Below are 27,791 nucleotides of genomic sequence, written 5' to 3'. Positions count from 1 at the left end.
GCCAATTCCTCAGCTGCCCTGTTCCGTTCCCCCCTCCCCTGCTTGGACAGGTGGCTCAGTCCTCCCGGCACGCGACTCGCCGGCAGTTGGGCCAGGATGCGGGAAGTTTCTGATTGGCGGAGTGGCAGAAGCACCGGGTGAAAAGAGCTCCACTGGCGGCGCGCCCCAATCCGGGCGTAGCCAGTGCCGTACGGCAAAATGGCGTCCTCCAGGCATTTGGGACGCCCGGATGGGACAATTCCGCCCCCTGCAGGTCAGGGGGAAGGGAGCCGCAGACTATGTGGGCGGCATTAGAAGCCCTCGCGGGGCGGGTCCACCGTCACTTCCGGCCACCGGGGGCGGGGGGGACTGGATTCCGTACGACAATATGGCCGCGCCTAGGTGCCTGTAGCCGGAAACTCCGCGGCTTCCGGTCCGGAGTAGGGCCTGCGGTGGGAGGGGGAAGGAAGACGGAGGGAACCATGCGAGGTTCTGAGATCAGCGGCGAGGGTCTTCTCGAGAGACTGTTTCTGAGGTGGGGGTCGGACGGTGCGGGGAGCGAAGGCGGGGGCGGGAATGTCGAGGGACAGGTACTGGGGGGTTCCGGGCGCTGAGTCTGAGGGGCAAGCTGTGGTACCTTCCTTCCTATCCCTGAAGGGGAGTGGGGCGGCCGGGGGCTGAACTGGGGGAGGGGTACTTGGCGGGAAGCTCATCTAGGGGAAGGACCGGACTCAGGGCTGGAATCTGAGTGGAAGCAGGAGAGCCCAGTGTGGGGCTCACTATCGGTTACAGGTCCCAGAAAGAGAATGGGGAAAATTAGGGTGGGGTGAGAGGGAGGGGGACTTGAGGTGAAATATCTCCAACCTAACGCCCCGGTTTGAGGAGAGCCATCAGAGGGTGGACTATGGAGATAATTTAAGTAGGAGAAAGGGGGATGGATTGTTGGGAGGGAACCTTCTTCGCCTCAGAGAGTCTCGGAGTTGGGGTGAACCTTCAGGATGGAGTGAGGATGTGGATTTGATGTGTGTGAGAACGAAAGGGGAAAACACCTGAGGTGGTGCCAGCGGGGGTGTGGTATCTGTTCGAGGGGATGTCAAGGAAATCTGGAGTGCAATGTGAGAGGTCGTCCAGGGGTTGAGAGGAAGAATCAACTTGCCAACTATGAGAAATAGTGGGGAAATGCAACTGAAAGACCGGATATCGACGTGAGGGGTGGAGCTGGGGGTGGGACTTAAGGTTTTCAGATGGTTTGGGGCTCCCATAGTAAAGGGCCCAAAAAACGTATGGTACTAATGGTTGCTGAAGATAGGCAGTGAGGACACTGTTGGGCATGGCTGGGTGTTTTGAAACCCAAGAAGACTGAAAAATGTGTGAGATGAAGGGATGGGGCTATGCTGGAGGGGCTCTGTCTGAGGCCCCATCCCCTTCCAGCAGGAATTACGAAATCCCCAACACTTCCTCCCTCCGGGGGATTTGATCCCCCATGGCCACCGCTAACAGCATCATCGTGCTGGATGATGATGACGAAGATGAAGCAGCTGTTCTGCCAGGGCCCTCCCACCCACCCCCCAATCCGGCCTCACCCAGGGCAGAAGCCCCTGGCTCCTCCCAGCCCCATGGGGCTGGAGGAAGCAGTAGTTCGGGCGGCAAGAAATGCTACAAGTTGGAGAATGAGAAGCTGTTTAAAGAGGTGAGCTTTAGGGGAGAAGATTCTTGTACTCCAGGGAGGGGGATGGCTGACTGGCTCTCCTGTCCTTTCTTCCCCACTAACCCCACCTCACCTTCTTTCTCTCAATCCCATCCCTTGTCTCTTTCCCCCTCCCTTTTTCTCCTGAACCTTCCAGTTCCTTGAACTGTGTAGGACGCAGACGGCGGACCACCCTGAGGTGGTCCCGTTCCTCTGTAACCGGCAGCAGCGGGCCCACTCTCTGTTTTTGGCCTCGGCGGAGTTCTGCAACATCCTCTCTGGGGTCCTCTCTCGGGCCCAGAGCCGGCCAGCTAAGCTCTATGTCTACATTAATGAGCTCTGCACTGCTCTCAAGGCCCACTCAGCCAAGAAGAAGCTGAACCTGGCCCCTGCTGCCACCACCTCTAGTGAGCCCTCTGGGAATAACCCTCCCGCAGACCCCTCCTTGGACCCCACAAGTGCTGAGACCACTGCCTCTGAGGCCCCAAGGACCCATGGTTCCCGGCGGCAGATCCAGCGCTTGGAGCAGCTGCTGGCACTCTACGTGGCAGAGATCCGGCGGCTGCAGGAAAAGGAGTTGGATCTCTCAGAATTGGATGACCCAGACTCCACTTACCTGCAGGAGGCGAGGTTGAAGCGTAAGCTGATCCGCCTCTTTGGGCGGCTGTGTGAGCTGAAAGACTGCTCTTCACTGACAGGCCGGGTCATAGAGCAGCGCATCCCCTACCGTGGTACCCGCTACCCAGAGGTCAACAGGCGCATTGAGCGGCTCATCAACAAGCCAGGGCCTGATACCTTCCCTGACTATGGAGACGTACTGCGGGCCGTAGAGAAGGCAGCTGCTCGGCACAGCCTTGGCCTCCCCCGACAGCAGCTCCGGCTCATGGCTCAGGATGCCTTCCGAGATGTGGGCATCAGGTTACAGGAGCGTCGCCACCTTGATCTCATCTACAACTTTGGCTGTCACCTCACAGATGACTATAGGCCAGGTAGGCATTAGTGAGATGCTCCTTGGTAACCCTCATTCATCAGGTGTGTGGTGGAGGGGGTGTCTCTCTAGTCCCTTCTTCTAGGGTTCTGGGTGAGTACACTGACTTTATATCTTCCCACATAGGCATTGATCCCGCACTGTCAGATCCTGCCCTGGCTCGGCGCCTGCGGGAGAACCGGAGCTTGGCTATGAGCCGGCTGGATGAGGTCATCTCCAAGTATGCAATGATGCAAGACAAGAGCGAGGAGGGCGAGAGACAGAAGAGAAGAGCGCGGCTCCCCCAAGCCACCTCTTCCCACTCTGCAGACCCCTCCAAAGCCTCCTTGGATTCTGGTGAGGTATGGAAGGGAATACACCCTTCAGAGAGACCTTGTCCTTCCACTGCACTGGCCAGGAGGGAGTACGTGGTGACTGATCATGGCGTGTGCAGAAGGAATGCAAGAAGCAGCCCCTCTGGGGCAAGGGATTCCCTAGAGAAACTCCTTTGTCCCCTGCAGGGCCCTAGTGGGATGGCATCCCAGGAGTGCCCTACCACCTCCAAGGCTGAGACCGATGATGAAGATGAGGAAAGTGAGGAGGAGGAGGAGGAGGAGGAAGAGGAGGGAGAGGAAGATGAGGAGGAGGAAGACGAGGAGGCCACAGATTCCGAAGAAGAGGAGGATCTGGAACAGATGCAGGAAGGTCAGGGGGACGATGAAGAGGAGGAGGAGGAGGAGGAGGAGGAAGCAGGTATGTCAAGGAAACAGTCTTCTCGTCGGTTCCCTCTACTCTGTTGGGCATGAGCCCCCTGTTTGAGATCCTTCCCTTCTTCCTCTTACTCCTAGTGTCCTCTCAGCAGTTTTCTTTCCCCTAGTTCTTTTGCTACCCCTCCCCTCTTTTCTTCTTTTCCAGGGAAGGATGGAGATAAGAGCCCCATGTCCCCACTACAGATCTCCACTGAAAAGAGCCTGGAACCTTGCAAAGGGATCAGCGGGTCGTTGGGGGAGCAGCAAAACAAAGGACTCACAGTGTCACCATCTTCACTGGCAGAAGAGCCCCCGGCCCCCTCCAGCGTAGTTGCTGAAAGCAGTGGAGAGCACCTCGAGGAGTTGCCCCTGGAGGAAGAGAGCCCTATGTCTCAGCTCTTTGAGCTAGAGATTGAAGCCTTGCCCCTGGATACTACTCCTTCCCCTGAGGAGAGGGACGTTTCCTCTTCCAGGAAGCAATCAGAAGACCCCCTCACCACTGTCTTGGAGAATGGAGCAGCCATGGTCACCTCCACTTCCTTCAACGGAGGCGTCTCTCCTCACACCTGGGGAGATTCCAGTCCTCCCCACAAGAAATCTCGGAAGGAGAAGCAAACAGAAGCCGGGCCATTAGGAAAGAGGTAACAGCAATAAGGAGGAGAAAGAGGGAAGCCAAGGAGGGACTGCGGGGGCTTTCTGAGAGGAATACTGTGGAACGGAGTCTGCGGAGAGAAACTGGAGCTCCCCCTCCATCCTCAGTCTCCATATACCCTTCCACCCACATATGTTTCTGTCTCTAGCTATGTGGAAAGGCAAAGGGCAGTGCATGAGAAGACACATACTCTGCCCAGCCCGCCTTCCCCCTTGGCTTCCATGGCTCCAGTTGCCGATTCCTCCACGAGAGTGGATTCTCCTAGCCACGGCCTGGTGACCAGCTCCCTCTGTAGCCCATTTCCAGCCCGGTTGTCCCACACCCCACAATCACAACCCTCCAGACCTGGTACTTTTAAGGTAAGAGGGGGAGGCTGTTTCCTGACTTCATTCTCTTTCATTGTTCAGTTTGGGGTGTTCTGTCTGCTGCACTCATCACCTCCTCTCTCTGATAAGTCCTTCCCTTGGCTTCTCATCTGCTGTGTTCCAGACCTCTCTGATTCTCTGTCTCTCACTCCCCCGCAGATGAGTGTGGCCACACAGTGCGATCCAGAGGAGATCATCGTGCTCTCAGACTCTGATTAACTGCCTCCCCCTCCTCCCTGCCTCCAAAATGTTTGGGGATAGTATTTGGAGGACGGTGGGAAGCAGATGACTGAGGAAGGGATGGACTGAACTAATCGCCTTTTGGTGGTTTCTTTAAAAAAAAAAAAAAAACTTAAGTTTTACACAGAAACATTAATAAACAATAAAGTTCTTTTCTTATTGTATCCCTGTCTTTTCCTTGTCCTGCTCTCACCAGCTGGTGATTGGCACGAGCTGTTCTCTGGCTCAGGGTTAGCCGTTCCCCCGGGATAGCCCTGGATCTGCCCTTTCCAGCTGCCTTCAGCACGCCTCTCGCGGAGTTTTTCTCGCCCTCAGGCCTTCTCCTTGCCCTCTGCCAGGCGCTGAAAAAATGTACGCGCTTTACCTCCTGAACGCGCTTTACTTTCTCACTTGGAGCGGTAGCAGTAAAAAGGCCAATCACGGGCCGACTCAAGGTTATTTAGCCAATCCAGGCCCGGAGGTAGGGGGCGGGGCTTCAGGGGGACTGTCAGAAGCTGGGAGACCGGGGCGATTAGATCCCGCAAACCCGCTAATGGCCACAGCTCAGGGGCGGAGCCCAGGCAGCGACGGCCTAGACCCATCGCCAATGGGAAGAGGCAGGCTTACCGAATTAAAGGGGAATGAGAGCTTCGGCCGAACCGAGTCCTGCGTCCTCAGCGGCGGAAAGAGACCTGGTACCCTTAAGGTGGAAGGAAGCAGCTGTTCTTTAAAGGAGAAGTGGCCGAGTCGGCCGAGTATTGCCCAGCGGGTCGGGCGGGGTTCCTGCCTGTGCCTTTAAAGCCTGAGGGGCGGGAGGCGGAGCGGAGGCGGAGGGCGGAGGGAGTCGGCGCAAGATGGCGGCGGGAGGGGCCCAGGCTGCGGCTCTGGCCGCCTTGTGAGGGGCGGGGGGGCCCGGGGGCGCGCGGCCCGGTAAGCGGGGACGCGCGGGGTTGGGGGGCGCCTTCCGGGTGGGAGAGGAGGTCGAAGTAGCGCTTGGGGCGGAGCAGAAGGGGGCGGGGTCCGATGTGGGCGGGGGTAGATAAGGGGCGGAGCCCAAAAGCTATGGGCGGGTCTTGAGGTGGGCGGGCCCTAAATGGGCGGGGTTAGGGATAACTGGGGGCAAGGTGCGTGGCCTGCGAGAGAGCCGTGGGGTGGGGGGGCACGGCCTAAAGGGAAGTGGAGAGAGGGGTGGTTTTCAACACCAGAGCCAACCTGCCTCCCTCCCAAGAAAAGGGTACAAAACCCCAGAAAGGTAAATTTTGGAAAGTCAGGCTCTCAGGCAAATGGGAATTTCTGAGGGGAGCCACCCCACTCCCCAAGAGCACCTTATTTCTGTAACGTCCAAGGAAAGATCACTGGATTTGGAGTTAGGACACCTGCGTTTGTGGGTGCTACCACTTAATGGTGTAACCTTGGATAATCTCTTAATCTTTCTGAGCCTCAGTTTCCTCATCTGTCAAATGGAGTTGAAAGGAATACCTACCTTATAGTGTCACTGTGGGGAGTTACTCAGATAATGTGTGAACATGTTTTTAAACTGTAAAGGGCTGTGTCATTATGGGTTGTTATCATTCTTCTCTCTTTCTTTCCAGAGACCCCCCCGGCCGCCCTCCTCCTTCCCTTGTTCCTGTGGCTGGGGGGGTACCCCTTCCCTCCACACCATGGAGCCATCTCCCCTGTCTCCCAGCGGGGCAGCACTCCCCCTGCCTCTATCGCTGGCCCCACCACCACTGCCCCTGCCTGCAGCGGCAGTAGTGCACGTGTCCTTCCCCGAGGTGACCAGTGCCCTCTTGGAGTCTCTCAATCAGCAGCGGCTGCAGGGCCAGCTCTGTGATGTGTCCATCCGAGTGCAGGGACGGGAGTTCAGGGCTCATCGTGCTGTCCTGGCTGCCTCTTCCCCTTACTTCCACGACCAGGTCCTACTCAAGGGCATGACCTCCATCTCGCTGCCCAGCGTCATGGACCCAGGCGCCTTCGAGACTGTCTTGGCTTCAGCTTATACTGGTCGCCTCAGCATGGCCGCTGCTGACATTGTCAACTTCCTCACAGTGGGGTCTGTGCTCCAAATGTGGCACATCGTGGATAAGTGCACTGAACTCCTCCGAGAGGGCCGGGCCTCAGCCACCACCACCACCATCACCACTGCTGCAGCCACTTCGGTCACTGTCCCTGGTGCTGGGGTCACCTCAGGGAGTGGGGGCACCGTGGCCCCTGCCACTGTGGGATCCGTACGCTTCCATGCCTCCAGCCGGGCCAGTGAGAATCAGTCCCCCAGCAGCAGCAACTATTTCAGCCCTCGGGAGTCCACTGATTTCTCATCTTCCTCCCAGGAGGCTTTTGCAGCTTCTGCAGTGGGCAGTAGGGAGCGTCAAGGAGGTGGCCCTGTATTCCCCGCCCCTGTGGTTGGCAGTGGGGGGGCTACCTCTGGGAAGCTGCTGCTGGAGGCAGATGAGCTGTGTGATGACGGTGGGGATGGGAGGGGTGCAGTGGTCCCTGGGGCTGGGCTCCGCCGGCCCACCTATGCACCCCCCAGCATTGTGCCGCAGAAACACTGGGTATATGTGAAACGGGGTGGAAACTGCCCAGCACCAGCGCCCCTCGTTCCCCAAGACCCAGACCTGGAAGAGGATGAGGAGGAGGAAGACTTGGTGTTGACCTGTGAGGATGATGAAGATGAAGAGCTGGGGGGTGGCTCTGGGGTGCCAGCAGGGGGAGGATCTGAGGCTACCCTTAGCATAAGTGATGTCCGGACCCTGTCTGAGCCTCCAGACAAGGGAGAGGAGCAGGTCAATTTCTGTGAGTCCTCCAATGACTTTGGCCCCTATGAAGGTGGGGGTCCTGGGGCAGGGCTTGATGATTCAGGGGGACCAACCCCTTCCTCCTATGCTCCCTCCCATCCTTCGAGGCCCCTGCTTCCACTGGACATGCAAGGCAACCAGATCCTAGTCTTCCCATCCTCTTCATCCTCCTCCTCCTCCTCACAGGCTCCAGGCCAGCCACCAGGGAACCAAGCTGAACATGGGGCAGTGACCCTGGGGAGCACATCGGCAGGGGCCCTGGGCATGCCGGGTGGCACCGGCGGGACTCCTGGAGGGACAGGCAGTGGGGATGGAAATAAGATCTTTCTGTGCCACTGCGGAAAGGCCTTCTCCCACAAGAGCATGCGAGATCGCCATGTGAACATGCACCTCAACCTGCGGCCCTTTGATTGCCCCGTGTGCAACAAAAAGTTCAAGATGAAGCATCACCTGACAGAGCACATGAAGACACACACAGGCCTCAAGCCCTACGAGTGCGGCGTCTGCGCCAAGAAGTTCATGTGGCGAGACAGTTTCATGCGCCATCGGGGACATTGTGAGCGCCGGCACCGCCTAGGCGGCGGGGGCGGGGCCGGACCCGGACCCGGGGGGACCACCGGGCCAGCCTTGCAGCCCAAGAGAGAGTCCCCCGGCGGCGGGGGCAGCGGCGACGAGGCAAGTGGGGCCACGCCCCCGTCCACTCGACGGGTCTGGTCCCCGCCCAGCGTCCACAAGGTGGAGATGGGCTTCAGTGGGGGCGGAGGAGCAAACTGAAGAGGCGAGCTACTGGGGGTAGCTTTCCGGGAAGAGGGATTAGGGATCACTAGCCAGGGGCGCTGTGGCCCGTAGGTGATCTCCCAACACACTTACTGTCTTCCTATCTCTATGGACTTGTATATATTCTGGAGAGGGAACCGCCTCGCACCATGGGCCACCCCTTTCTACTCCTCAGCCCCTCCTCCCTAAAGTATCACCGGAACTCAGCCCTTCCTTCCCTTCAGATGGGTACACTGAAGCCCCAGCTCCCGAGTAGGGTGCAAGTGGTGGTGGGGGGGGGAGGGAGAGGGGACTTGTTGAGCATCCTGGAGTCGCTGGGTCGAGGGTCAGGTGGTTGTAGTCTGTACCTGAAGTCTGTGTTTGCGTAGTTGTGGGGACCAGGCCTTTGAGCCCCACCCTTGTCCTAGAACATACCCTGCCCCCCAAAAGGATGTACCCCTTATTTCTACCCTAATCCCTCTTCCTCCACCTTGGGGGTCCCCCAACTCCATTCTCACTGGGGAGTGGGGGAGTGGAGACAAGTAGTAAGTCGTAGGAGTACAAGGGTTTTATTTTAAATCTTATTTTTTTTAAACGGTGATTAAAATATTTATTGGTCATTTCAATTGCCTTCCCGACAACCCCTATGTGTTTGCTGGGGACCTGGCCCAGGTCGGGGAAGGTGGAGTAAGGGTTCTCAGGGAAGTGGATTCGGGGTTGGGGCGGACAGGAGGGGGTGCCTCTGGTGTGGGAAGGCTCCCGGACTCTGTGGTGCTGGGTGGTTCAGGAGGGCTGGGCGGGGCTGAGTTCCCCAGATCAGAACTGGAGAGGATGTTCCGGGATCCCTGCCCAGCCGGCGGAGGAAGCACCTGCCTTCCCCCGAGCCTTCCCCTAACCGGAGCGGCCGCCTTCCCCTAACCGGAGCGGCCGCCCCTCCTGCCGGCCTTTGGAGGAAAGTGAAAGTGAAAGGGGGAAAGGCGGCTTCGGAGCTGAGAAGATCGCGGCGTCATGAAGCCTGTGTCCCTGCTCCTCGCTGTGGCTCTGGGTGAGCGAACCCCGCGACTCTTAGCCTAGGGAAGCGGTGGGAGGTGACTGCCACCACGTCTGGGGGTGGGGTGGAGGAGGTCGGGTCACCTGACGTTGGGGCCGTCCCCTCACTCGCGCCCATACCCCCCAGGCACGGCGACCGTCGTCTCGGCGGGACCCGCAGTGATAGAGTGCTGGTTCGTGGAGGATGCGGGCGGGGGCCGGTTGTCCAAGAAACCCTCTGCACTGCTGCTGCGCCAGAGCTCGGAGAGCCCACCCCCCCGGCCGGACCTCGACCCAGAGCGCTACCTCAAAGTGCATGGTGAGTCATGCTGGACTCGCTCCCAACTCTGTCGCCTCCACCGAAACCCCCTGCTCTTTAGGTCTCACAGTGACCTCGGGCCTCAGTTTCCCCCTCTGTAAAATGAAACTGGATCACTTTTAAATCTCTCGCTACCGGGTAGTCTGTACCTTTAAAACTCCCTGGACGCTGCCCTCCCCTCCCCTTTCCTGGCGGAGATTCTACGGCAGCAACTTCTCTCTCTGTGCTCACAGACCCCGCGGGCACCCTCCTAGGCGCCTTCAGGCGATACCCGCGGGACGCCCCCGCGCCACGCTGCGAAATGAGCCACTACGTCCCGCTTCCTGCCTCGGCGATCTGGGTCAGCGGCTTGACCCCGGAGCAGAGCTGCCCGCGGGCCCTGGATGGGAGGTGGCTCATGGTCAGCGTGTCCAGCCCGGTCCTCAGCCTCTCCAGCCTCCTTCGACCACAGTCCGAGCCTCAGCCGGAGCCTGCCCTCATCACCGTGGCAACAGGTAGCTACCGAGGGGAAGTAGAGATAAACGGGTAGATTCTAAGGGTCCAGATCAGCCGTTAACTCGCTATGTGGACTTGAGCGAGTCATTTCCCTAGTCGGGTCTCAGTTTCTTTATTTATAAATCGAGGCAGTTCAGCTGAAGTTAAGATGTCTCTACCGCTTCTTCTAGTCCCAGCCTAGTTTAAACAAAAGTGCGGTTTGGGGCGGGGCTTTGGAGCCAGGCGGGGGTTCCTGACACCCGACCTTAAGAAACTCGCTAGGCGACGGAGTTGGGAGGGTCTCAGAAACAGGAACTTTTGCACCTTTCCTCCTAGATCTTGCTAGGCTCCCCCACATTTGCGGTTCACCCAGTTAAAAAAAACAGCCTTCGCGCCCCACCCGCGCCCACATCCGGCACTGCGGCAACCAGCAAAGCGCAGGCTCTTGAGCTCTAGCGCGTCGACCTCCCTTGACAGCCCCTTCCCTATGGCGCGTGATGATGCCCTGACTCTGTGGTCACCGAATGGTGGGCTTGAGTGCGTGGAAGGGAAGCGGCAGATCTAATGGTTCCCGCTGCAAGGGCCACTTACTGCATTGTGTGACGCGGTTTGAGGCCCAGGGGTCGGGCACCTTGCTGGGCTGGGGCGCAGGGAGGGAGTGGGCCGATAAAGCAAGAATGGGGAAGATATGACCGGGATTTGGGATTTCTCGGAGGTCTTCTCGGGAGGGTGGGTAGGATATTAACAGAGTCCTCGGCTTCCTTCAGTCTTGTGCGATTTTATGGAAACAATACAGCCTGACCGGCTGGTCAACCCCAGCCGAACCCTACACCCTCCCTTCCCCAGTACCTTCTCCCTGCCACCCTCATCACTGAGAGAGAATCACCCACGGGGCTCAGCACCCACCCTGAAACCCTCACATCTGCCTAAACCTCCATTCTTAGTCCCCAGACCTCGCCGTGGGCAGGGGCAGAGGCAGAGGCAAACTGCTCCTTGTGGGGACAGTAGCTCTCTCTAGTGGGTAGGAATATTTCCCAGGCTGTTGGCTTCACAAGGTGGGGTGAGAATGTCCTTTTCTCTCTGAATATGCTTTTCCAACTGTAAAATGTGGATGGTTATTTCCCATCTGCCTTCCCATTGTTGTAAAAATCAAGGGAGACACTTTGTTAATTTATTCACTGATTAAATATTTATTATCACCAAGAATAAATTAGGGCCCAGTAGTTCTCAGTCCAGGCTGCAAATAAGAATCCTTTTGGAGGTTATACTGAAATCTGAGTTTTACTCCAGATGAATTAAATCAGAACCTCTGGGTGGCCTTGCGTACTTTTAAGGGTCACAAAGGTGATCGGATGTAGAGTCTACTCTCAGGAAGGTTCCCATCAGATTTGTCTTGGGTAATTGTAGAGCAGAAAGTGACTTGGACCGTAAAAGAAGTGCAGATAGGGAGCCATGGGCGTGTGCCCAGGAGAGAAAATTATTGCATCTCACCCACCACCAGGGGTGAAAACTAGTTGCTGTGTTCAGCCCTCCTTTTCAAGCATTCCTACTTGATTAGGGATTTAAGAATGTGAAAGTTGTTGTTTCAATGTAAAGTTAAAAATGAACTCTTTCCAGGGTCACAGATCATCAGTAATTTTGCTAGTATGCATTTATACTTTATTTCTTACCAAATTAGTTGTCAAATACTCTAAAATGTTTCTTGAGAAATATACTTTTGTAAGATACTTGTGTGTATAGTATTTAATTCTCATCATTCTTTTAAAATTGTTATAGAAAGTTTCAATGACACACTAAAGTAGAGAACAGTAAAATGAACCCCCCATATACCCATTATCTACTTGTATAGTTATTACATTTTACCAAATTGTTTTACCTATCCTCCCCCAAACTTCTATTCTTTTTTGGAAGTATTTTTAAGTATATCCCATCATATTATTTTACTCATAAGTACTTCAGTAAGCATCTCTGTCATATAAGGACTTTAACAACCCCCCCACACACAATAGCATTATCATACCTAACAAAACAAACAATAATTCCTTAGTATCATTTAACTCCTGGCTCATATTAAATTTCTCCCGATTGTCTCAATGATGTTATTTTACAGTCTGTTTGCTTCAGTCAGGATAAAAAAGAGGTCTATATATTCTATTTGGTTGTTGCAGCTGCTTGGGCTGCCAAAACAAAATATCATAAACCAGGGGGCTTAAAAAACGGGAATTTATTTTCTCACAGTTTTGGAGGCTAGAAGTCCAAGATCAAGTCCAAGATCAAGGTGCTAGCAGGGCTGTTGTCTGGTGAGAACTCTCCCCTTGTGGTTACAGATGGCTGCCTTCTGGCTGTGTCCCCACGTGGAGGGGAGAGAGAGAGCTGCGGTGTTTCTTCCTCTTCTTATAAGGGCACCAGCTCTATCAGGTTAGGGCCTACCTTTATGACCTCATTAACTTTATCACCTCCTCCTAGTCCCTATCTCCAAATACAGTCACATTGTGGGTTAAGGCTTCAACATTTGAATTGGGGGGGTTGGGGGAGGGAGAACCACAGACATTCAGTCTATAACAGTTTTGTCTCTCTTTTTTAAAAAATTTATTTATTTTTGGTTGCCTTGGGTCTTCGTTGCTGCATGCAGGCTTTCTCTAGTTGCAGTGAGTGGGGGCTACCCTTCATTGCGGTGTGCGGGCTTCTCGTTGCAGTGGCTTCTCTTGTGGAGCATGGGCTCTAGGCACGCGGGCTTCAGTAGTGTGGCTCACGGTCTCTAGAGTGCAGGTTCAGTAGTTGTGGCACATGGGCTTAGTTGCTCTGCGGCATGTGGGATCTTCCTGGACCAGGGATCAAACCCTTGTCCCCTGAATTGACAGGCGGATTCTTAACCACTGCGCCACCAGGGAGGTCCCAGTTTTGTCTCTTAAGTCTCTTTTATTTGTAATTGCCCCACCCCTTTAAATGCTATTGATTTGTCATTTGTTCTGTAGAAGTTCCCACATTCTATATTTGGCCAATTGTTTCCTCATCCTGTCATTTCCTTTGTTCCTTTTCCCTCCATATTTCCTATAAATTGGTAGTTAGAGCTAGAGGCTTGATTAGATTTGGGTTTAAATTTTTTCAGTAATATATATATATATATATATATATATATATATATATATATACATATATATTTGTAGTACGCGGGCCTCTCACTGCTGTGGCCTCTCCCATTGCGGAGCACAGGCTCCAGACACGCAGGCTCAGCAGACATGGCTCACAGGCCTGGCCGCTCCTCGGCATGTGGGACCTTCCCAGACCGGGGCAAGAATCCATGTCCCCTGCATCGGCAGGCGGACTCTCAACCACTGTGCCACCAGGGAAGCCCCAGTAATATTTTATAATAGTTTTTACCATTCACTTTTTAACAGAAAAGCATAAGCCTATATAATACAAGCTGCAAAACAGGTAGAAATTTCCTTACCAACAGGTTCTGGCCCTGTTGTGTTTACATTTGTATTTTTACAGAGTCCAGGTTGTGGGATGCAGGTCTAAAATTGCTTCATAAACCCATATTAAAGAGCACTGTTAGCTTAAGGTTGAACTGTAAAACCTTTAGGTTTTGTTTATGAATCCTACAGATTGATTCTTACAATTCAAAACTGTATTTTTGGATTTTAATAAACTAAATGAAATTGCTTACTTTTTTTTACTCTATTGAACAAAAACAATCCCATGAAGTTCAGAGAAGTTTAACCTTATAGGCCTTAGAAGCTAGGATTAAAAATTACACAAAAATAGGGAATTCCCTGGCAGTCTAGTGGTTAGGACTCTGCTCTTTCACTGTCGAGGGCCTGGGGTTCAATCTCTGGTTGGGGAGGTACGATCCCGTAAGCCCCGTGGCATGGCCAAAAAAAGAAAAAAGAAAAAAAAATTACATAAAAATAACCACAAGAGGCTTCCCTAGTGGCGCAGTGGTTGAGAGTCTGCCTGCCGATGCAGGGGACAGGGGTTCATGCCCCGGTCCGGGAAGATCCCACATGCCGCGGAGCGGCTAGGCCTGTGAGCCATGGCCGCTGAGCCTGCGCATCCGGAGCCTGTGCTCCGCAACGGGAGAGGCCACAGCAGTGAGAGGCCCACGTACCGCAAAAGAAAAAAAAAGAAAAAAACCACAAGAGAAAAAAATTACTTCTACCTGGAAGACCCAGACATTTCTGGCAGTGGAACAGATCTGAAGGACATGAAGTAGTTAGATGTTGGAGAAAATGGGGGAGGGACATTAGAAACTGAAGGAACCAAAGCAAAGAAAAGCCCAGTGACTAGAGTTTCTACTGGTCGCAAGAAAGGGATTCTATGTGGCTGGTTCTTAGGGTGCAAGAGAAGTCTGGAAAGATGGGTTGGGGGCTGGATTACCAAGTACTGTAAAAGCTGGAGTTTATAAATGATAGTGAACCATCAGGAGTTTTGTATGTTTGTGTGTGTGTGTGTGTGTGCGCCATTTTCCCAAAAGCCTGTTATTTTACTTGATTGCTACAAAAGGTGGCAAGGATTAGATCATTGGACTAATGGGGAAAATAGAGATTAAGTCCTTTTCCCAAGATACCCAGCAAGTCCATCATGATGATGATGACAGTAACGAAAATAGTAAGAGCTAAGCATTTTCTATATGCCGGCTCCTGTTCTAAGCACTTTATAGGCATAATCTTATTTATTCCTCTCAACAACCATAAGAACTAGGTACTGATGTTATTCCCATGTCACAGATGAAGATATATGAGACACAGAGCAGTTAGGTAATTTGCCCAGGGACACACAACTTGTAAGAAGCAGGGCTAGGAATTGAACCCGGGCCATCTAGCTCCAGCGTGTGCCTTTAGTTGCTGGCTTCCTAGGTAGCTGGGGTTTTTAAACAGGCAAGTGCCCAGATCAGACTTGTAGCCACGCTATTTGGTTTCAGTGTGGAGGATGAAATGAAAGGGAGAGAGATACTGATAGAGGATAGGGAGAGGAGGCTGTTGTAATTGTCCAAATGTATATTGATAAGAACTTGAGTAGGAAGCATGTAAGATCTATTTGGGAGACAGAATTAGGGCCTGGTGGGGAGAGCACATAGCACATTATATTTGGCAATCTGTCTCCTACGCAATTTGAGGGCAGGGGCTCCCTATCTTGTTTACCACTCTCGTCAACTGTGAACATCTTAGGTGCTCAATAAATATTAGTTGAATGAATTAATTAGAAGGAGTCTTAGGGACTCCAAATGCTTGCCTTTAGCACCTGGGGGCTGGTGGTGATCATTGGTCAAGGCAGGTAAGATGGGCATTGGAGCCGAGTGGGGAAATGTTCTAGAGATGCTATTGAGTTGGGGCACGTTACATTTGTCTGGCAGATGGTTGGCTGTAAACACAGCAAACACTTTTGTAGTCATACTGTGTTCCAGGCACTGTTCTAAGCAGCTTTCATATATAGGTGTCTTTGTTATCCAGAATCAGGAACTGCATATGTCTGAGTAGCAGGTGTTAAATGATTTAACCTTCACTACAACCTCATGGGATAGGTACTATCATCATTATTATCCCTATTTAGGAGATTCAGAAACTGAAGAGTAAAGTAACTGTTCCAAGGCCATATAAATAGCTGCAGAGTGGGGATTAACCAGGGCAGCCAGGCTCCAGGCACTCAACCAGCATATACTGCCTCAGTAGATCACAGATGTCTGTGTTCAGGTCTAGTCTAGAGCCAGAGTCAGTAAATACTCTGCATAGCACCATAGGGTTGACAGTCATGAATCATCACTTCTTCACCAGCAAACCAAGAAGGGCCTGGCTCTTCAAAGGTGGGCGTGGAGGCTGGTGGGCTGGTTCAGGTTGTGTCAGGGCACACTCAGATCCCGCTGACCCCAGAGCTGGTGCAGCACGGGCTGTGTGTTCCGAGCAGCCTTCGAGGGCTGTACCCACTCACTGCCTCTATTCACCGTGAGACCTCTCTGCTCACTCTGCGTCTCACTGGGTCCCACCCAGTCCCAGGGCAAAGGGGATTTGCAGGGAGGGCTGGGAGATGGTGAGTGTCAGAAGGGAGGTGTCCTCAGAGGGGTGGGTAAATTAGAGTCGAGTCCCCCCCGTAACTCCATTTCTCTATTTTATTCTCTTTCTTCCTCTCCCCCTCCCCACCTTCCTCTCCTCATCTTCCCCAGCTGTGCTGACTGTCCTCACTCACACCCCCACCCCTCGCATCCGAATGGGACAAGATGCCCTGCTGGACCTGAGCTTCGCCTACACGCCCCCCACCCCCAAGGCTGCTACCTCTCTGGCCCCAGGTCCCCCTCCCTTTGGGCTGGAATGGCGACGCCAGCACCTGGGTAAGGGGCACCTGATGCTGGCTGCGACCCCTGGGCTGAGTGGGCCGATGCCAGCTGCCCGAGAGGGGGCGGTGGCATTTGCTGGTTGGGATGACGATGAGCCCTTCGGGCCGTGGACCGGAAATGGGACCTTCTGGCTGCCTGCAGTGCAGCCCTTCCAGGAGGGCACCTATCTGGCTACTGTACACCTGCCGTACCTACAAGGGCAGACCACCCTGGAGCTTGCCGTACAGAGTGAGTGAGGGGACAGGGGTCTCTGTGGGTAGAGGGTGATCACTGGGATTATGGGGACACCATGATGGGGGAAGGATGGTGGAGAAAAGGGTGCTGGGTGAGTAGAGGGAGACAGATTGGGGGTCCCTGAGAGTCATGGGGGGCAATGGGTAGAGGGTCCCTGGGAATCTGAGCGGCTTTGGGATGAAGGTTCCCAAATCTGAGGGAGTAGGGGTCCCTGAGAATGGGGGCTTTGGCATGGAGATTCCTGTGAAACACCAATGGAGAGATGGCAGGTTCCCCATCCTGGGAGGAGAAAACTCAAACCCCTCAGTATTGGGGAAGCCAGAGGGCACACTGAGGGCCTCTGAGAGAGGACAGTGTAGATTGATTCCCTCATGCTGCTTTCTTACTCTCTCCCCAGAGCCCCCCAAGGTGACCCTGACACCAGCACCTCTTATATGGGCTGCCCCCGGGGAGGCACCCCCGGAGCTGCTCTGCCTCGTGTCCCACTTCTACCCCTCTGAGGGCCTGGAGGTGGAGTGGGAGCTCTGGGGTGGCCCAGAGGGTCGCTTTCAGAAGGCCGAGGGGCAGAGGTGGCTCTCCGCCCTAAGCCATCACTTAGATGGCTCCGTGAGCCTCTCTGCACACCTGCAGCCGCCCCCGGTCACCACCGGGCAGCATGGGACACGCTATGTCTGTCGTGTCCACCACCCCAGCCTGCCCGCCTTGGGGCGCAGAGCCGAGGTAACCCTGCAGGTAGCTGGTAAGAGCCTGAAATATGGAGAAATGGGGAGGGGTGTGGGGAGAGGTGCCTGGGAATTTCAGACTCATTCTTGCCCCTTCTGCCTGCCAGGTCTCTCTGGGCCCTCTCTGGAGGATGGCGTAGGCCTCTTCCTGTCTGCCTTTCTCCTCCTTGGGCTCGTCAACGTGCTGGGCTGGGCCGGTGAGTGTAAGTCCCACCCAGGCTGGGACCCTTGACTGGCAGACATTCTCTTCCTCCTCCCAGAAGAAGTCTGACACCCATCCCTCTGCCCTTCTACTGCCCCATCCCATCCCTTCTAAATTTCTCTCCACAGCTGCCTACCTGGCAACTTCCAAGGATTCAGTGGAAAAGGTAACAACACTCTACCTTCCTTTATTTTTCCCTTCTCATTTTATCCCCTCTGCCCAACTCCTCACCCAGGAGGGAGGCTGCTGGCTTGGTGGGCAGAACCCAGACTTGGAATTCACACAGACCTGCATTAAATCCTGCCATCTCAAACATGCTACACCTCAGTTTCCTTGGGTGTAGGGGGAAAAAACTGATTAGGCAGTGCTGTCCAATAGAATTATAATGCAAACCACATACGTAAATTTAAACATATAATCTAGGGACTGCATTAAAAAGGTAAAGAGATATCTAATATATCCAAAATGTTATCGTGGCAACATGTCATCAGTATAAGAAATTATAGTGTTTTTTCCATTCTAGGTCCTCAAAAACAGGAGTTTATTTTAAACTGGCAGCACACCTGAATTTGGACTAGCCACATTTCAAATGCTCAACAGACACAAGTGGGTGGTGGCTACCCTTCCGGCCAGCAGAGCCTCAGAGGGCTCTTGGAATGATTAAAAGAGAAAGGGCATCTGGAAGATGCAGGAGCTAAAGCACTTGGCACAGTGCCAGGCTTAAAACATAGAAAATGTTAGCCTCTATCATCTGCCATCCTCTGTGCCCATGATGTTCATTTGTCTCTGGATTGACCATGAGCACGTCACCCTGCCCCGAATTCCTCACCTCCTTTTTACTTCTCTTCCAGAAAACACAGTGAGGCCAACTCACCACCATCCTGGGGAAGCCACCATCATCTCTGGTCTGAGCCACTGTAGTAACTCCCCCAAATTGTATACCCTTGGTTCCTGCACCCTCCAGTCTCTCTCCAGTGAGCAGCTGCTTTCTGAAAAGACAAAAGACATTCACCTTCTTAGGGCTCTAGAGCAGCAGTTCTCAAAATTTTTGTTCTCAGCACCTCTTAAAAATTATCAAGGACCCTGCAGAGCTTTTGCTTATGTGGGTTATAAACTATAGATATTTATTGTACTAGAACTTAAAACTGAGAACAATTTAATACACAGGAAGACACAAGCACACGTTCCATTAGCTGTGGGGACGATGTCAATACACGTCATGTAGCTTCAGGAAAACACTGTACGTTTTTTAGAGAATGAGAATGAAAAGGCAGATAACAGTTTGGGATTGTTATGAAAATAGCCCAAACTTCGCATACCCCCTGAAATAGTCTCAGGGACCTCTGGGACAGAAACGGGTGCTCGAGAGGCAAAATCCTTTCTTCTTGTCCTGGCTTGTGTATCCCTGCGCTCCAGCCACTGCTTACCTCTTCAAGCCCGCCTCGTGCTCTCTCCGGCCCTCTTCTCAATGCTTATCGCACCTACGGCTGATCCTTTTCTTCAATAGCCTCCCACCCTCCCTGGGTCCCAGAGCGCTGTTCCCTCTGCCTGGTCCACCCTGGCCCTTCCTGGGCTCCAGACCAGGTCAGCCTTGTCATTCCCTCAGATCGCCGCGTGTCCCTCTTGTGCGGTTCACCACGGTTGTATTTAAGTGATTGTGCGAGTCGTTGTTAAATGCTTGTCTCCCTGCCCGGACTGTCGTCTCCTCGAAGGCGAGGATGAGCCTATCCGTCCCCTGGTGTATCCCCCGCGCCGGCACAGGGCCTGGCGCCCGCTGGAGGGCGCTCAATATAAGAAGTTAGTCTTTTTGCGTCCTAAGAATTCAAAAGCAGGTGTTGGATCAAATAACTATTGGAGGAAGGAAGCAGCGGCTCGGCTTAGGGACCTCCGAAGGTCGGAACGGTCGGCCAGACTGACGCGGGGAGAGGGTCTAATCGTATGTGAATAAACTTGTTCAGTGCTTCCAACGGGTGCCTTAGTTCTTCCCCAGGGATCCCCTTTGCAAGCGCAAGAACACTTCCAATCGCGTGTGGTTCCTTCCAACGACCCCGCCTCTCAAATGCCTCGGCTGCACCCAATCCCCCTTCGGAACTGATTGGGGTCGGGCGCCACTAATGGCGGACAGGACTCCCTCAAGCAGCCGGCCCTAGAGGGGTGATCGTACGTGAACCGAGATCCAGGCCCTAGCGTCGGAAACCCCCGAGCGCCGAGTCCCTAACCGGACGTGGCGGCTTCCTGCTCCGCCCCCTTCCGAGGGGGCGGGAACCCAGGGCTCTCAGGAAAAGCCGGAGTGGATTTCGGCCCGCTACACGCGCGGGTGGGGGTGGGAGTAGAACCCCACGGGCTGGAGTAACTGTGTCCGTCCCCGTCTAAAACGCTTCCCCCGGGAGTTTTAGCCTAGTGGTTGTGTTGGGGGAGAGGAATGTCAAATTTGGCTCCTGCCCTTGCCCGGGGGCTGGAGACTGAAATCTTTATGTCAGTTCAGTGCGGGGCGACTTGGGTTCCAGGATCCCCGAGTCCGGGGGGCCCGAGGACAGCGGAGCTGGAGACCCGGGCTCCTGGGTCCCGGCCCCTGAGTGTCTAGCGCTCCTCTCGTCCGCGGCCCTGGCTCCTGTCCTCACTTCCTTCCCTTTTTGGCTCCTGCTCGCGGAGCGGGCGGACGTGGGGGGAGCGGAAAGGGCGGGAGGGCCCGGGAGTCTGGCGAGGGGGTGGGGTACAAGGGGGTGCGGAAAAGCCAGGGAAGGGACTCGGTCCGGGAACTTGATCAGGGGCCGGAGACCTACGGGAACAGCGGCCCGGGACCCGCGCTGCCCCCACCCCTCCTGAGCAGGTCAGAGCCAGAGCACCCTGTGACCCTGCCCGTTCCCGTACTCGTGACCCCCTCATCCCCAAAATGCAAGGCCCCCCATATTCCACCCCTGTATCCCTCCTTCCCCCCCCGCCCATCCTCCCTGCAGGACTCCTAGCCGGTTACCTAGAACCCACCCGCTTACCTCCCCTCCGGATCCCCCGCGCCCACCTGATTCTCCACCTGACCCCTCCTGTCTCTCCCCAGGCGCCCCCATGGCCCGACCCCGCTGATTCCTTCACTCGGCCATGCTCCCGCGGCCCCTGCGGCTGTTTTGGGACACGAGCCCCCCCGGGGGAGTCGTGCTGAGCAGCTTCCGGAGTCGAGACCCCGAAGGGGGTGGGGGCCCAGGTGGCCGGGGCGTGGGCGGGGGGCAGGAGGAGGAGGAGGAGGAGGAGGAGGAAGACGACGAGGTGAGACGCGGGAGGTGGGAGGTAGGGGGCGTGTATATTTCTAAGACTCTCCACCTTTTGGTGTCTGTGTCCCTTCATCTCTTCCTGCCTCAGCTACTTCCGCGCCTCTCGCTGGTGTCTGCCTGTCTCCCCGCTGCGGGGAGTCCCGGCGTTTCTGTGGTTCTGTGCCGCAGTGTGACTCAGGACCTGCCCGCAGGAACCTGCCCTGTTCCTGCCAGGAGCGTCTGGCTGGCTGTCCTGCGGGTCTCTGGCCCTCTCCGCCTGTGCCCGAGTGTGCCCGTCTCTCTGGGCTTGGTGTCTAGGTCCCTGTCTTCCCCCCTGTTTTTGTTTGGCGGGGAGGGGTTTGTTTCCACAGTAACCCGCTCCTTTGATTCCGGGATTGGGGAGGGAACCCTTTGACTTCGTGACCCCTCCCCCCTCTCCTGCCGGGCTCTGGGTAGAGGCGCGAAGCCAAGGTTCTTGGACCTTGGAGGGACCATCCCGGGCTGAGTGGCGGGTGGTCACCTGCTTTTCTCCGGGACTAATGGCGGTGGCCAGGAGTATGACTGGGGCCTCGGGAGGCGCCAAAAGTTGGATTTGAGGCCCCGAGGCTTTGGACTCCTGGGTCCTGAGTCTGGGTGAGGGCTGGGTGACTAGCAGGGCTGGTTTTTCGGGATCGGTTGGGGGAGGGGCTGGGTCACATGACACTCTGAGTCTTTCCCCCTCATCATCCCCACTTCCCCTTCTTCCTGTACTGGGATCAGAGCCGCCACCTCGAGGGGGGTCTCCAGGGCTGAGGGACCCGGGGAAAGGGGGCTAAGGGGAAGGACTAACTCTTTGGGCTTGGTCAGTTCCTGCGGGGGAGGGCGGAGCGTGCGGCTGTGCCTGTGACTGAGGTTTCAGCTTCTCAAGGTCTCTGCCTCAAGCTTTCTGCCTCTCTCGCTTCCCGTCTCCTACCCTTTGCACCTTGATTCTCCGCTGTTCTGGGGTTCAGCTCTGGGGGGAAGGGGCTACAGCGGTCTCCAGGACCAGGGTTCCTGCATTCCATCCAGCCCCCCACGGCAAACCCCTAGACTCCACCGGGCCCTGAGGCGGCTTGCGGGGGGCTGTCTGGGCCCCAGTGGGGGAGACCTGGGGTCACCAGTCCCCCCCACCCCTCGTACTCGCTGGTACTGTCCCCCGCCGCAACAGGTGAGGGGTACAGAGGGAGGAGTAGGGCCTGGGGCTGAGGGTTGGGCAGTGGGGTATGGTGGGGAACTGTCTGACCTTCCCTTCCTTGCTCCTCCAGGCCCCTGTGTCTGTCTGGGACGAGGAGGAGGATGGTGCCACCTTTACTGTCACAAGTCGCCAGTATCGGCCTGTTGATCCCTTGGTGAGATCATAACTTTGACTTCACACCTCTGACCCTCCACCTCCCAGTTCCCCTTCCTCCGGCCAACTTTCTGGCCAGAGTGCCAGGTTGGAAGTTTGCAGACTGGACTCTGCTGTGTGACTTAGGTCAAGTCTTTTGCCCTCTCTGAATCTTAATACAGTGAGCCTGGATCATCTCCTAGGTCTGGGATTTCCCCCAGATATCTAGGGGCAGAGTTGAAAAAAGGGTCAGTGACTGGCCCTCTGTCTCCCCCAGGCCCCGAGGCCTCCCCCGCGTTCCTCCCGGAGGCTCCGAGCTGGCACTCTGGAGGCCCTGGTCAGACACCTGCTGGACGCCCGGACATCAGGGACTGACGTGACCTTCACGGCAGCCTTCCTGGCTACTCACCGGGCCTTCACCTCCACGCCTGCCCTGCTAGGGCTTATGGCTGACAGGTCAGGGTCATAAGGGACCAAGGGTCATTTACATGTCTGGACTTTCTAAAGCCGGAATATCCCGCCCAAATAGTCAAAGCCACTAGCATTTTGGAAAAAATGGACAGATAGAATCTCTTCCACTCCCCAGGCTGGAAGCCCTTGAATCTCATCCTACTGATGAGCTAGAGAGGACAAAAGGGTGAGTGACCCCTGATTCTTAACCTCACAGTTCCCTCCGCCCAGGCTGCAGCCTGACATCTGACCCCTGGCGGATTCCACTTCTCCCAGGGTAGCCATCTCTGTACTGTCAACCTGGCTGGCCTCTCACCCTGAGGATTTTGGCTCTGAGGTCAAGGGTCAGATTGACCGGCTTGAGAGCTTCTTGCTTCGGACAGGGTATGCAGCAGGGGAGGGTGTTGGGGGGGGCGGCGCTGACCTCATCCGCAACCTCCGGTCCCGGGTGGACCCCCAGACCCCCGAACTTCCTAAGCCCCTGGCCCTCCCCGGCGATCCCCCTGCTGACCCCACGGATGTCCTGGTGTTCCTCGCTGACCACTTGGCCGAACAGCTGACCCTGCTAGATGCGGTGAGACCTTGACCTCTGACCCCCCTGCCCCCTGCCCCCTACTAACCTGTCCCTGACTCCAGATCCTTACCGTGCTTCCAGTCCTTCCTGATCCAGCTCCCAGTCTCCTTCGCCCACCCAGTTTTGACCTTGCCCCCTTTCCTCTTGATTGTTGCCCTTCAAACCCTGTGTCCCTCTGGTTCCTTGGCCACCTGAGATCCTCACACCCCCGATGTTGGAAGGCTGACCTCACTTGACTACAAACTTTAACCTCTAACCTCCGCCCCACAGGAGCTATTTCTCAATCTGGTCCCCTCTCAGTGCCTGGGGGGCCTGTGGGGTCACAGAGACCGGCCAGGACATTCCCATCTCTGCCCGTCTGTCCGGGCTACTGTCATACAGTTCAACAAGGTGGCAGGGGCAGTGGTCAGCTCTGTCCTGGGGGCTACCTCAACCGGAGAGGGGCCTGGGGAGGTGACCATACGGCCACTCCGTCCCCCTCAGAGGGCCCGACTGCTGGAGAAGTGGATCCGTGTGGCAGAGGTAAGAGAGAGGCTCGGCCCTACTGGGGACTGTGGTGTGGAAAGAGGCCCACAGCTGCGGCCCCCTCTTGTGAACCCCACAGGAGTGCCGTCTGCTCCGAAACTTCTCTTCAGTGTATGCTGTGGTGTCGGCCCTGCAATCCAGCCCCATCCACAGGCTTCGGGCAGCCTGGGGGGAAGCAGCCAGGTGGGGAGGATGGGGCACTGGAGTCGGGTAAGGGCTGGGAGGGGGGCAACTGAGCCAGGCCCCTCCTCAAGACCACTGTCCCCTGCTCCCCAGGGACAGCCTCAGAGTCTTTTCCAGCCTCTGCCAGATTTTCTCCGAGGAGGATAATTATTCCCAGAGCCGGGAGCTCCTCCTGCAGGTGAGGCCTGTTCCCAGCATTCCCAGACATCCCCCACCCCCACCCCCACCCCCATGTCTCCTTGTTCTGTCACCACCAGGAGGTGAAGCTGCAGCCTTCTCTGGAGCCCAATTCCAAGAAGTCCCCGAGGTCTGGCTCCCGGGGTGGGGTGAGTGACTAGTTGGGGGTGGAAGCAGTCTGAGGGATGGAAGAGGAGGCACGCAGCGTGAGGAGAATTCAGCTTGTTCTCTGAGGCAATGGGATAGGAAAGTGCGGAGAGATGGAGGGCCCTTGGATCAATGGCAGGGGTGACTGACTCTTACCTCTGATCTCAGGGTGTGGTCCCATACCTTGGCACCTTCTTGAAGGACCTTGTGATGCTGGACGCAGCCTCCAAGGATGAGCTGGAGGTCAGTGGTGTGTGTGTGTGTGTGTGTGTGTGTGTGTGTGTGTGTGCGTGCGTGTGCGTGTGTGTGTGTGTGTGTGTGTGTGTATGCATTGCGATAATGGAATGAGTAGGCCTCAGGGTCAGACAGACCTCCTTCCAGAAGGGGCTGCAAGGCAGAAGCACTGCCAGGACTCTGTTACTTCGGCAAGTTTGTTTAACCTCCTTGTGCCTTAGTGATTTGTAAATGGGAAACTAGTGACGTATCTACATCAACCTTTTATTATGAGAGTTAAATGAATTAATGTTTGGCGAGTGCTCAGAACATGCCTGAGATGTAAGCATATATAGTTTGCTAAATAAACCAATACTGGGATCTTGGGCAAGTTCCTTATCTTTTCTGAGCTCTAATTTTCTCAACTGTAAAGTGGACACAATTTTGACCCATGATGTTCTATTTAAAGGGTAAGGTAGGGGGCTTAGGGCATGATGGATGAGAGGGGGAGGAGGGCGAGGGCCAGAGGAGTCAGAGAGGCCGAGTGAAGTGAGTGTTTGGGAGAGGGGATGTTCTCTCTGTGGCAGGGTTGGGACCCTCACCCCATCCCCTTTATCCTTGCAGAACGGATACATCAATTTTGACAAGCGGAGGAAGGTGAGGGGAGCATTTGGACTGGATGCTAGCTGTCCCTAGCTACATCCCAGGAAGGGGAGAGGAGGGCAGAGTCAGGGGTTCCTGAATTTTGGCACCTGCAGTCTGTGGGCTCCTTCCTAGGAGTTTGCTGTCCTTTCTGAGCTGAGGCAGCTCCAGAACAAATGTCGTGGCTATGACCTCCGACCTGACCCCGATATCCAGCGGTGGCTACAGGGGCTCCGGCCACTGACAGAGGCCCAGAGGTGACTGGCTGGGTGCGGCTGGGACTCCAGGGCTCAGGCTGGGCGTGGGGGTCAGTATGTCATGCACTGACCTCTGCCCATTGCCCCCATCCCCAGCCATCAAGTGTCCTGTGAGGTGGAGCCATCCAGTAGCAGTGACCCTCCTGCCCCGCGGGTGCTTCGGCCAACGCTTGTCATCTCACAGTGGACAGAGTGAGGGAGTCAGTGGTTGGAGGGTGGTCTCTTGGGGACTTGTCCTTCTCCCTCTGACCTTCCCAATGTCCTGCCACTCCAGGGTGCTGGGTTCTGTTGGAGGTCCCACACCCCTTGTCTCCTGGGACTGGCCAAATGTGGGGGCAGAGGAGGTGCCTGCAACCCCCGCTCCACTGCTGACACGGCTGGCCCAGGTGAGCTCCGCTCCTGACCTCTGACCTCAACACTGACCCTGACTTTGTGAATCCTTCTTCCTTGACCTCCCTGCCTTCGTGCCAGTTCCCTGTGTCGTTTGTCCCCAGCACATGAAGTGGCCGTCTGTCTCATCTCTGGACTCCACCCTGGAAAGCACTCCAGCCCTGCAGAGTCCCGCTGACCCCAGCCACCTCTCTCCCCCAGCTTCCTCCCCGAGGCCTTCTCGAGGTCACCGCCGCTCAGCCTCCTGTGGCTCCCCGCTCAGTGGGGGTGCAGAAGGGGCCTCCAGGGGGGCTGGATATGGGGGAGGGGGGCCTGGGCCAGGGACCTCTGATTGCCGCATCATCCGAGTCCAGATGGAGCTGGGGGAAGACGGCAGTGTCTACAAGAGCATCTTGGTGAGGGAGCTGTGGGCTGGGAGGTGGGGTGAAGGATGGTGCCCCCCGAGGGACTAGAGATGGATGATGTCTTAGATGTCAACAGCCAAATGGGAGGATGCTTTTACTTTTTTTTTTTTTGCGGTACACGGGCCTCTCACTGCTGTGATCTCTCCCGTTGCGGAGCACAGGCTCCCGACGCACAGGCTCAGCGGCCATGGCTCACGGGCCTAGCCGCTCCACGGCATGTGGGATCCTCCCGGCCCGGGGCACGAACCCGTGTCCCCTGCATCGGCAGGTGGACTGTCAACCACTGTGCCACCAGGGAAGCCCTGTTTTTACTTTTAATTGACCTTTGGTTTTAGCAACATGTTTTCTTTTGAAGGTTACTTTGCGTTAGCTGGTGCACCTTGAACTTTGGGTGGCTGTATTAGATTTTCAGAACCAATAGCAGTTTCCCCACAGGAAGCAGCCCAGCAACTATGTGGGCTGGCGGATGGAGTACAGGGAGCCACCATGTTGGGTTTCCCGCTTCGCTTGAAAGTTTGGGTGTGGGTAACCTTTTCTGGTTGGGATTACTGGCTAGGGTTGGAAAAATGGAAAGCACAGGTCATCATGGCCAACTGATTGCTCTTTTGGTCTGCTGTCCTGCCAGGTGACAAGCCAGGACAAGGCTCCAAGTGTCATCAGTCGTGTCCTTAAGAAAAACAATCGTGATTCTGCGGTGGCTTCAGAGTATGAGCTAGTGCAGCTGCTCCCAGGGGAGCGAGGTCAGAAGCTGGGAAGGCAGACAGACTCTGGAGGAGAGTGCGTCCACATCCGGGGGGTTGTGCGGGGAATGACTGTGTTTGTGTTTGACACCCTTTCTGAACCTACAGAGCTGACCATCCCCCCCTCGGCTAACGTCTTCTACGCTATGGATGGAGCTTCACTCGATTTCCTCCTGCGGCAGCGGCGACAGCCCTCCACTGCTACACTGGGCCGCGCCAGTGGCCCTTCTGCCTCGGGAACTCCCCCAACTGAGGGAGGAGGGGGTTCTTTTCCCAGGATCAAGGCCAAAGGGAGGAAGATTGCCCGAGCACTGTTCTGAGGACGAAGCCCTGTTGGCTCCTAGAACTCACGGTGGCCGTGCCAGACGTGGGGAGCCATCCTGAATGGTGGCAGTTGCCACACTGGGAAAAAATCCAGAAGGATGGCCATCCACCCTGGGGCAGTGAAGTGCCACTGGTTTACCAGCCAGCCGAGATCCAGCCCTATGGGAACTGGTAATCTTGGTACCCAAGACGGATACCTGTGTATAGCTTCCCACTTTCCATGAATGCAGCACACAGCTAGTGCTGGGAAAAGGATCCGTTTCTGATTCCTGGCCACATCCTAACATGCTAAGGGCCAAGGAAAGGCCTGGAAGTAGGAGGAAAGGAAAAGCCTAGAGGCTCTGAGCCCCAGGGGAAGGGAATGGTAAGGAAAAGGTTCTAGTAGGAGTTCCTCTTCCTAGTCTGGGGGTTCCTGTCACTGTGACAACACTAATAAACCAAAACACTACCTGAACTCTACTCCCATCCTTGCAGTGTGTACGAACTAGCTGCTTGGAGTGGGGGTGGGGAGTTGGCTGAAGGTAGACACCGTGGAAAAAGAGGGGCCCAATGTTCTCTATCCATGAAGAGCTGGAAGCAAGGACTTGGTGGAAACGGTTTCCTCAGAATGGTTTGTTCCTCCCCACCAACCTCGCCATCCCTGGTCCCTTTATTTGCGCTTACGTTTTTCTCCTCAGTTGCTACAAACCCAT

At 55.5% G+C, this 27,791-nt stretch overlaps 4 protein-coding genes across 6 annotated transcripts; all 4 read left to right on the top strand.

The window, feature by feature from the left end:
* The first annotated feature begins 444 nt into the window (after positions 1 to 444).
* DAXX (death domain associated protein) lies at positions 445 to 4,803 on the top strand. 3 transcript variants are annotated; one of them, XM_065885333.1, is made up of 8 exons: positions 445 to 514; positions 1,414 to 1,669; positions 1,824 to 2,655; positions 2,781 to 2,995; positions 3,155 to 3,386; positions 3,549 to 4,023; positions 4,183 to 4,393; positions 4,559 to 4,803. In XM_065885333.1, exons 2-8 carry the CDS (start codon positions 1,463 to 1,465, stop codon positions 4,616 to 4,618), a joined length of 2,232 nt encoding a protein of 743 aa, XP_065741405.1. In that variant the 5' UTR covers positions 445 to 514; positions 1,414 to 1,462; the 3' UTR covers positions 4,619 to 4,803. The 3 variants fall into 3 exon arrangements, with proteins under 3 accessions (XP_065741405.1, XP_065741404.1, XP_065741406.1); XM_065885332.1 differs by having other exon boundaries at positions 462 to 514; positions 1,480 to 1,669; positions 4,559 to 4,618; XM_065885334.1 differs by lacking the exon at positions 445 to 514 and having other exon boundaries at positions 934 to 1,669.
* Positions 4,804 to 6,279: 1,476 nt separating this feature from the next.
* Positions 6,280 to 8,190, top strand: ZBTB22 (zinc finger and BTB domain containing 22). Its single transcript, XM_065886209.1, has one exon. It carries the CDS (start codon positions 6,280 to 6,282, stop codon positions 8,188 to 8,190), a length of 1,911 nt encoding a protein of 636 aa, XP_065742281.1.
* Positions 8,191 to 9,180: 990 nt separating this feature from the next.
* Positions 9,181 to 17,826, top strand: TAPBP (TAP binding protein). The gene is given in 9 exon segments (XM_065885945.1): positions 9,181 to 9,217; positions 9,350 to 9,520; positions 9,754 to 10,014; positions 16,155 to 16,553; positions 16,957 to 17,298; positions 17,389 to 17,478; positions 17,612 to 17,643; positions 17,645 to 17,714; positions 17,717 to 17,826. Coding segments are annotated over 9 exon segments (1,512 nt in total).
* A 2,386-nt stretch (positions 17,827 to 20,212) lies between these two features.
* On the top strand, positions 20,213 to 27,552 carry RGL2 (ral guanine nucleotide dissociation stimulator like 2). The gene is made up of 18 exons (XM_065884707.1): positions 20,213 to 20,313; positions 20,539 to 20,744; positions 22,012 to 22,095; positions 22,351 to 22,529; positions 22,660 to 22,710; positions 22,800 to 23,097; positions 23,368 to 23,619; positions 23,702 to 23,805; positions 23,899 to 23,983; positions 24,063 to 24,131; positions 24,298 to 24,372; positions 24,967 to 24,999; positions 25,120 to 25,241; positions 25,338 to 25,433; positions 25,516 to 25,627; positions 25,736 to 26,026; positions 26,661 to 26,775; positions 26,884 to 27,552. Exons 2-18 carry the CDS (start codon positions 20,580 to 20,582, stop codon positions 27,093 to 27,095), a joined length of 2,343 nt encoding a protein of 780 aa, XP_065740779.1. The 5' UTR covers positions 20,213 to 20,313; positions 20,539 to 20,579; the 3' UTR covers positions 27,096 to 27,552.
* The last annotated feature ends 239 nt before the right edge of the window (positions 27,553 to 27,791 follow it).

This window comes from Phocoena phocoena, chromosome 10 (genome assembly GCF_963924675.1).
Source record: "Phocoena phocoena chromosome 10, mPhoPho1.1, whole genome shotgun sequence".
In the NCBI taxonomy this organism is placed as follows: domain Eukaryota; kingdom Metazoa; phylum Chordata; class Mammalia; order Artiodactyla; family Phocoenidae; genus Phocoena; species Phocoena phocoena.
This window is presented reverse-complemented; position numbering and strand designations above follow the sequence as displayed.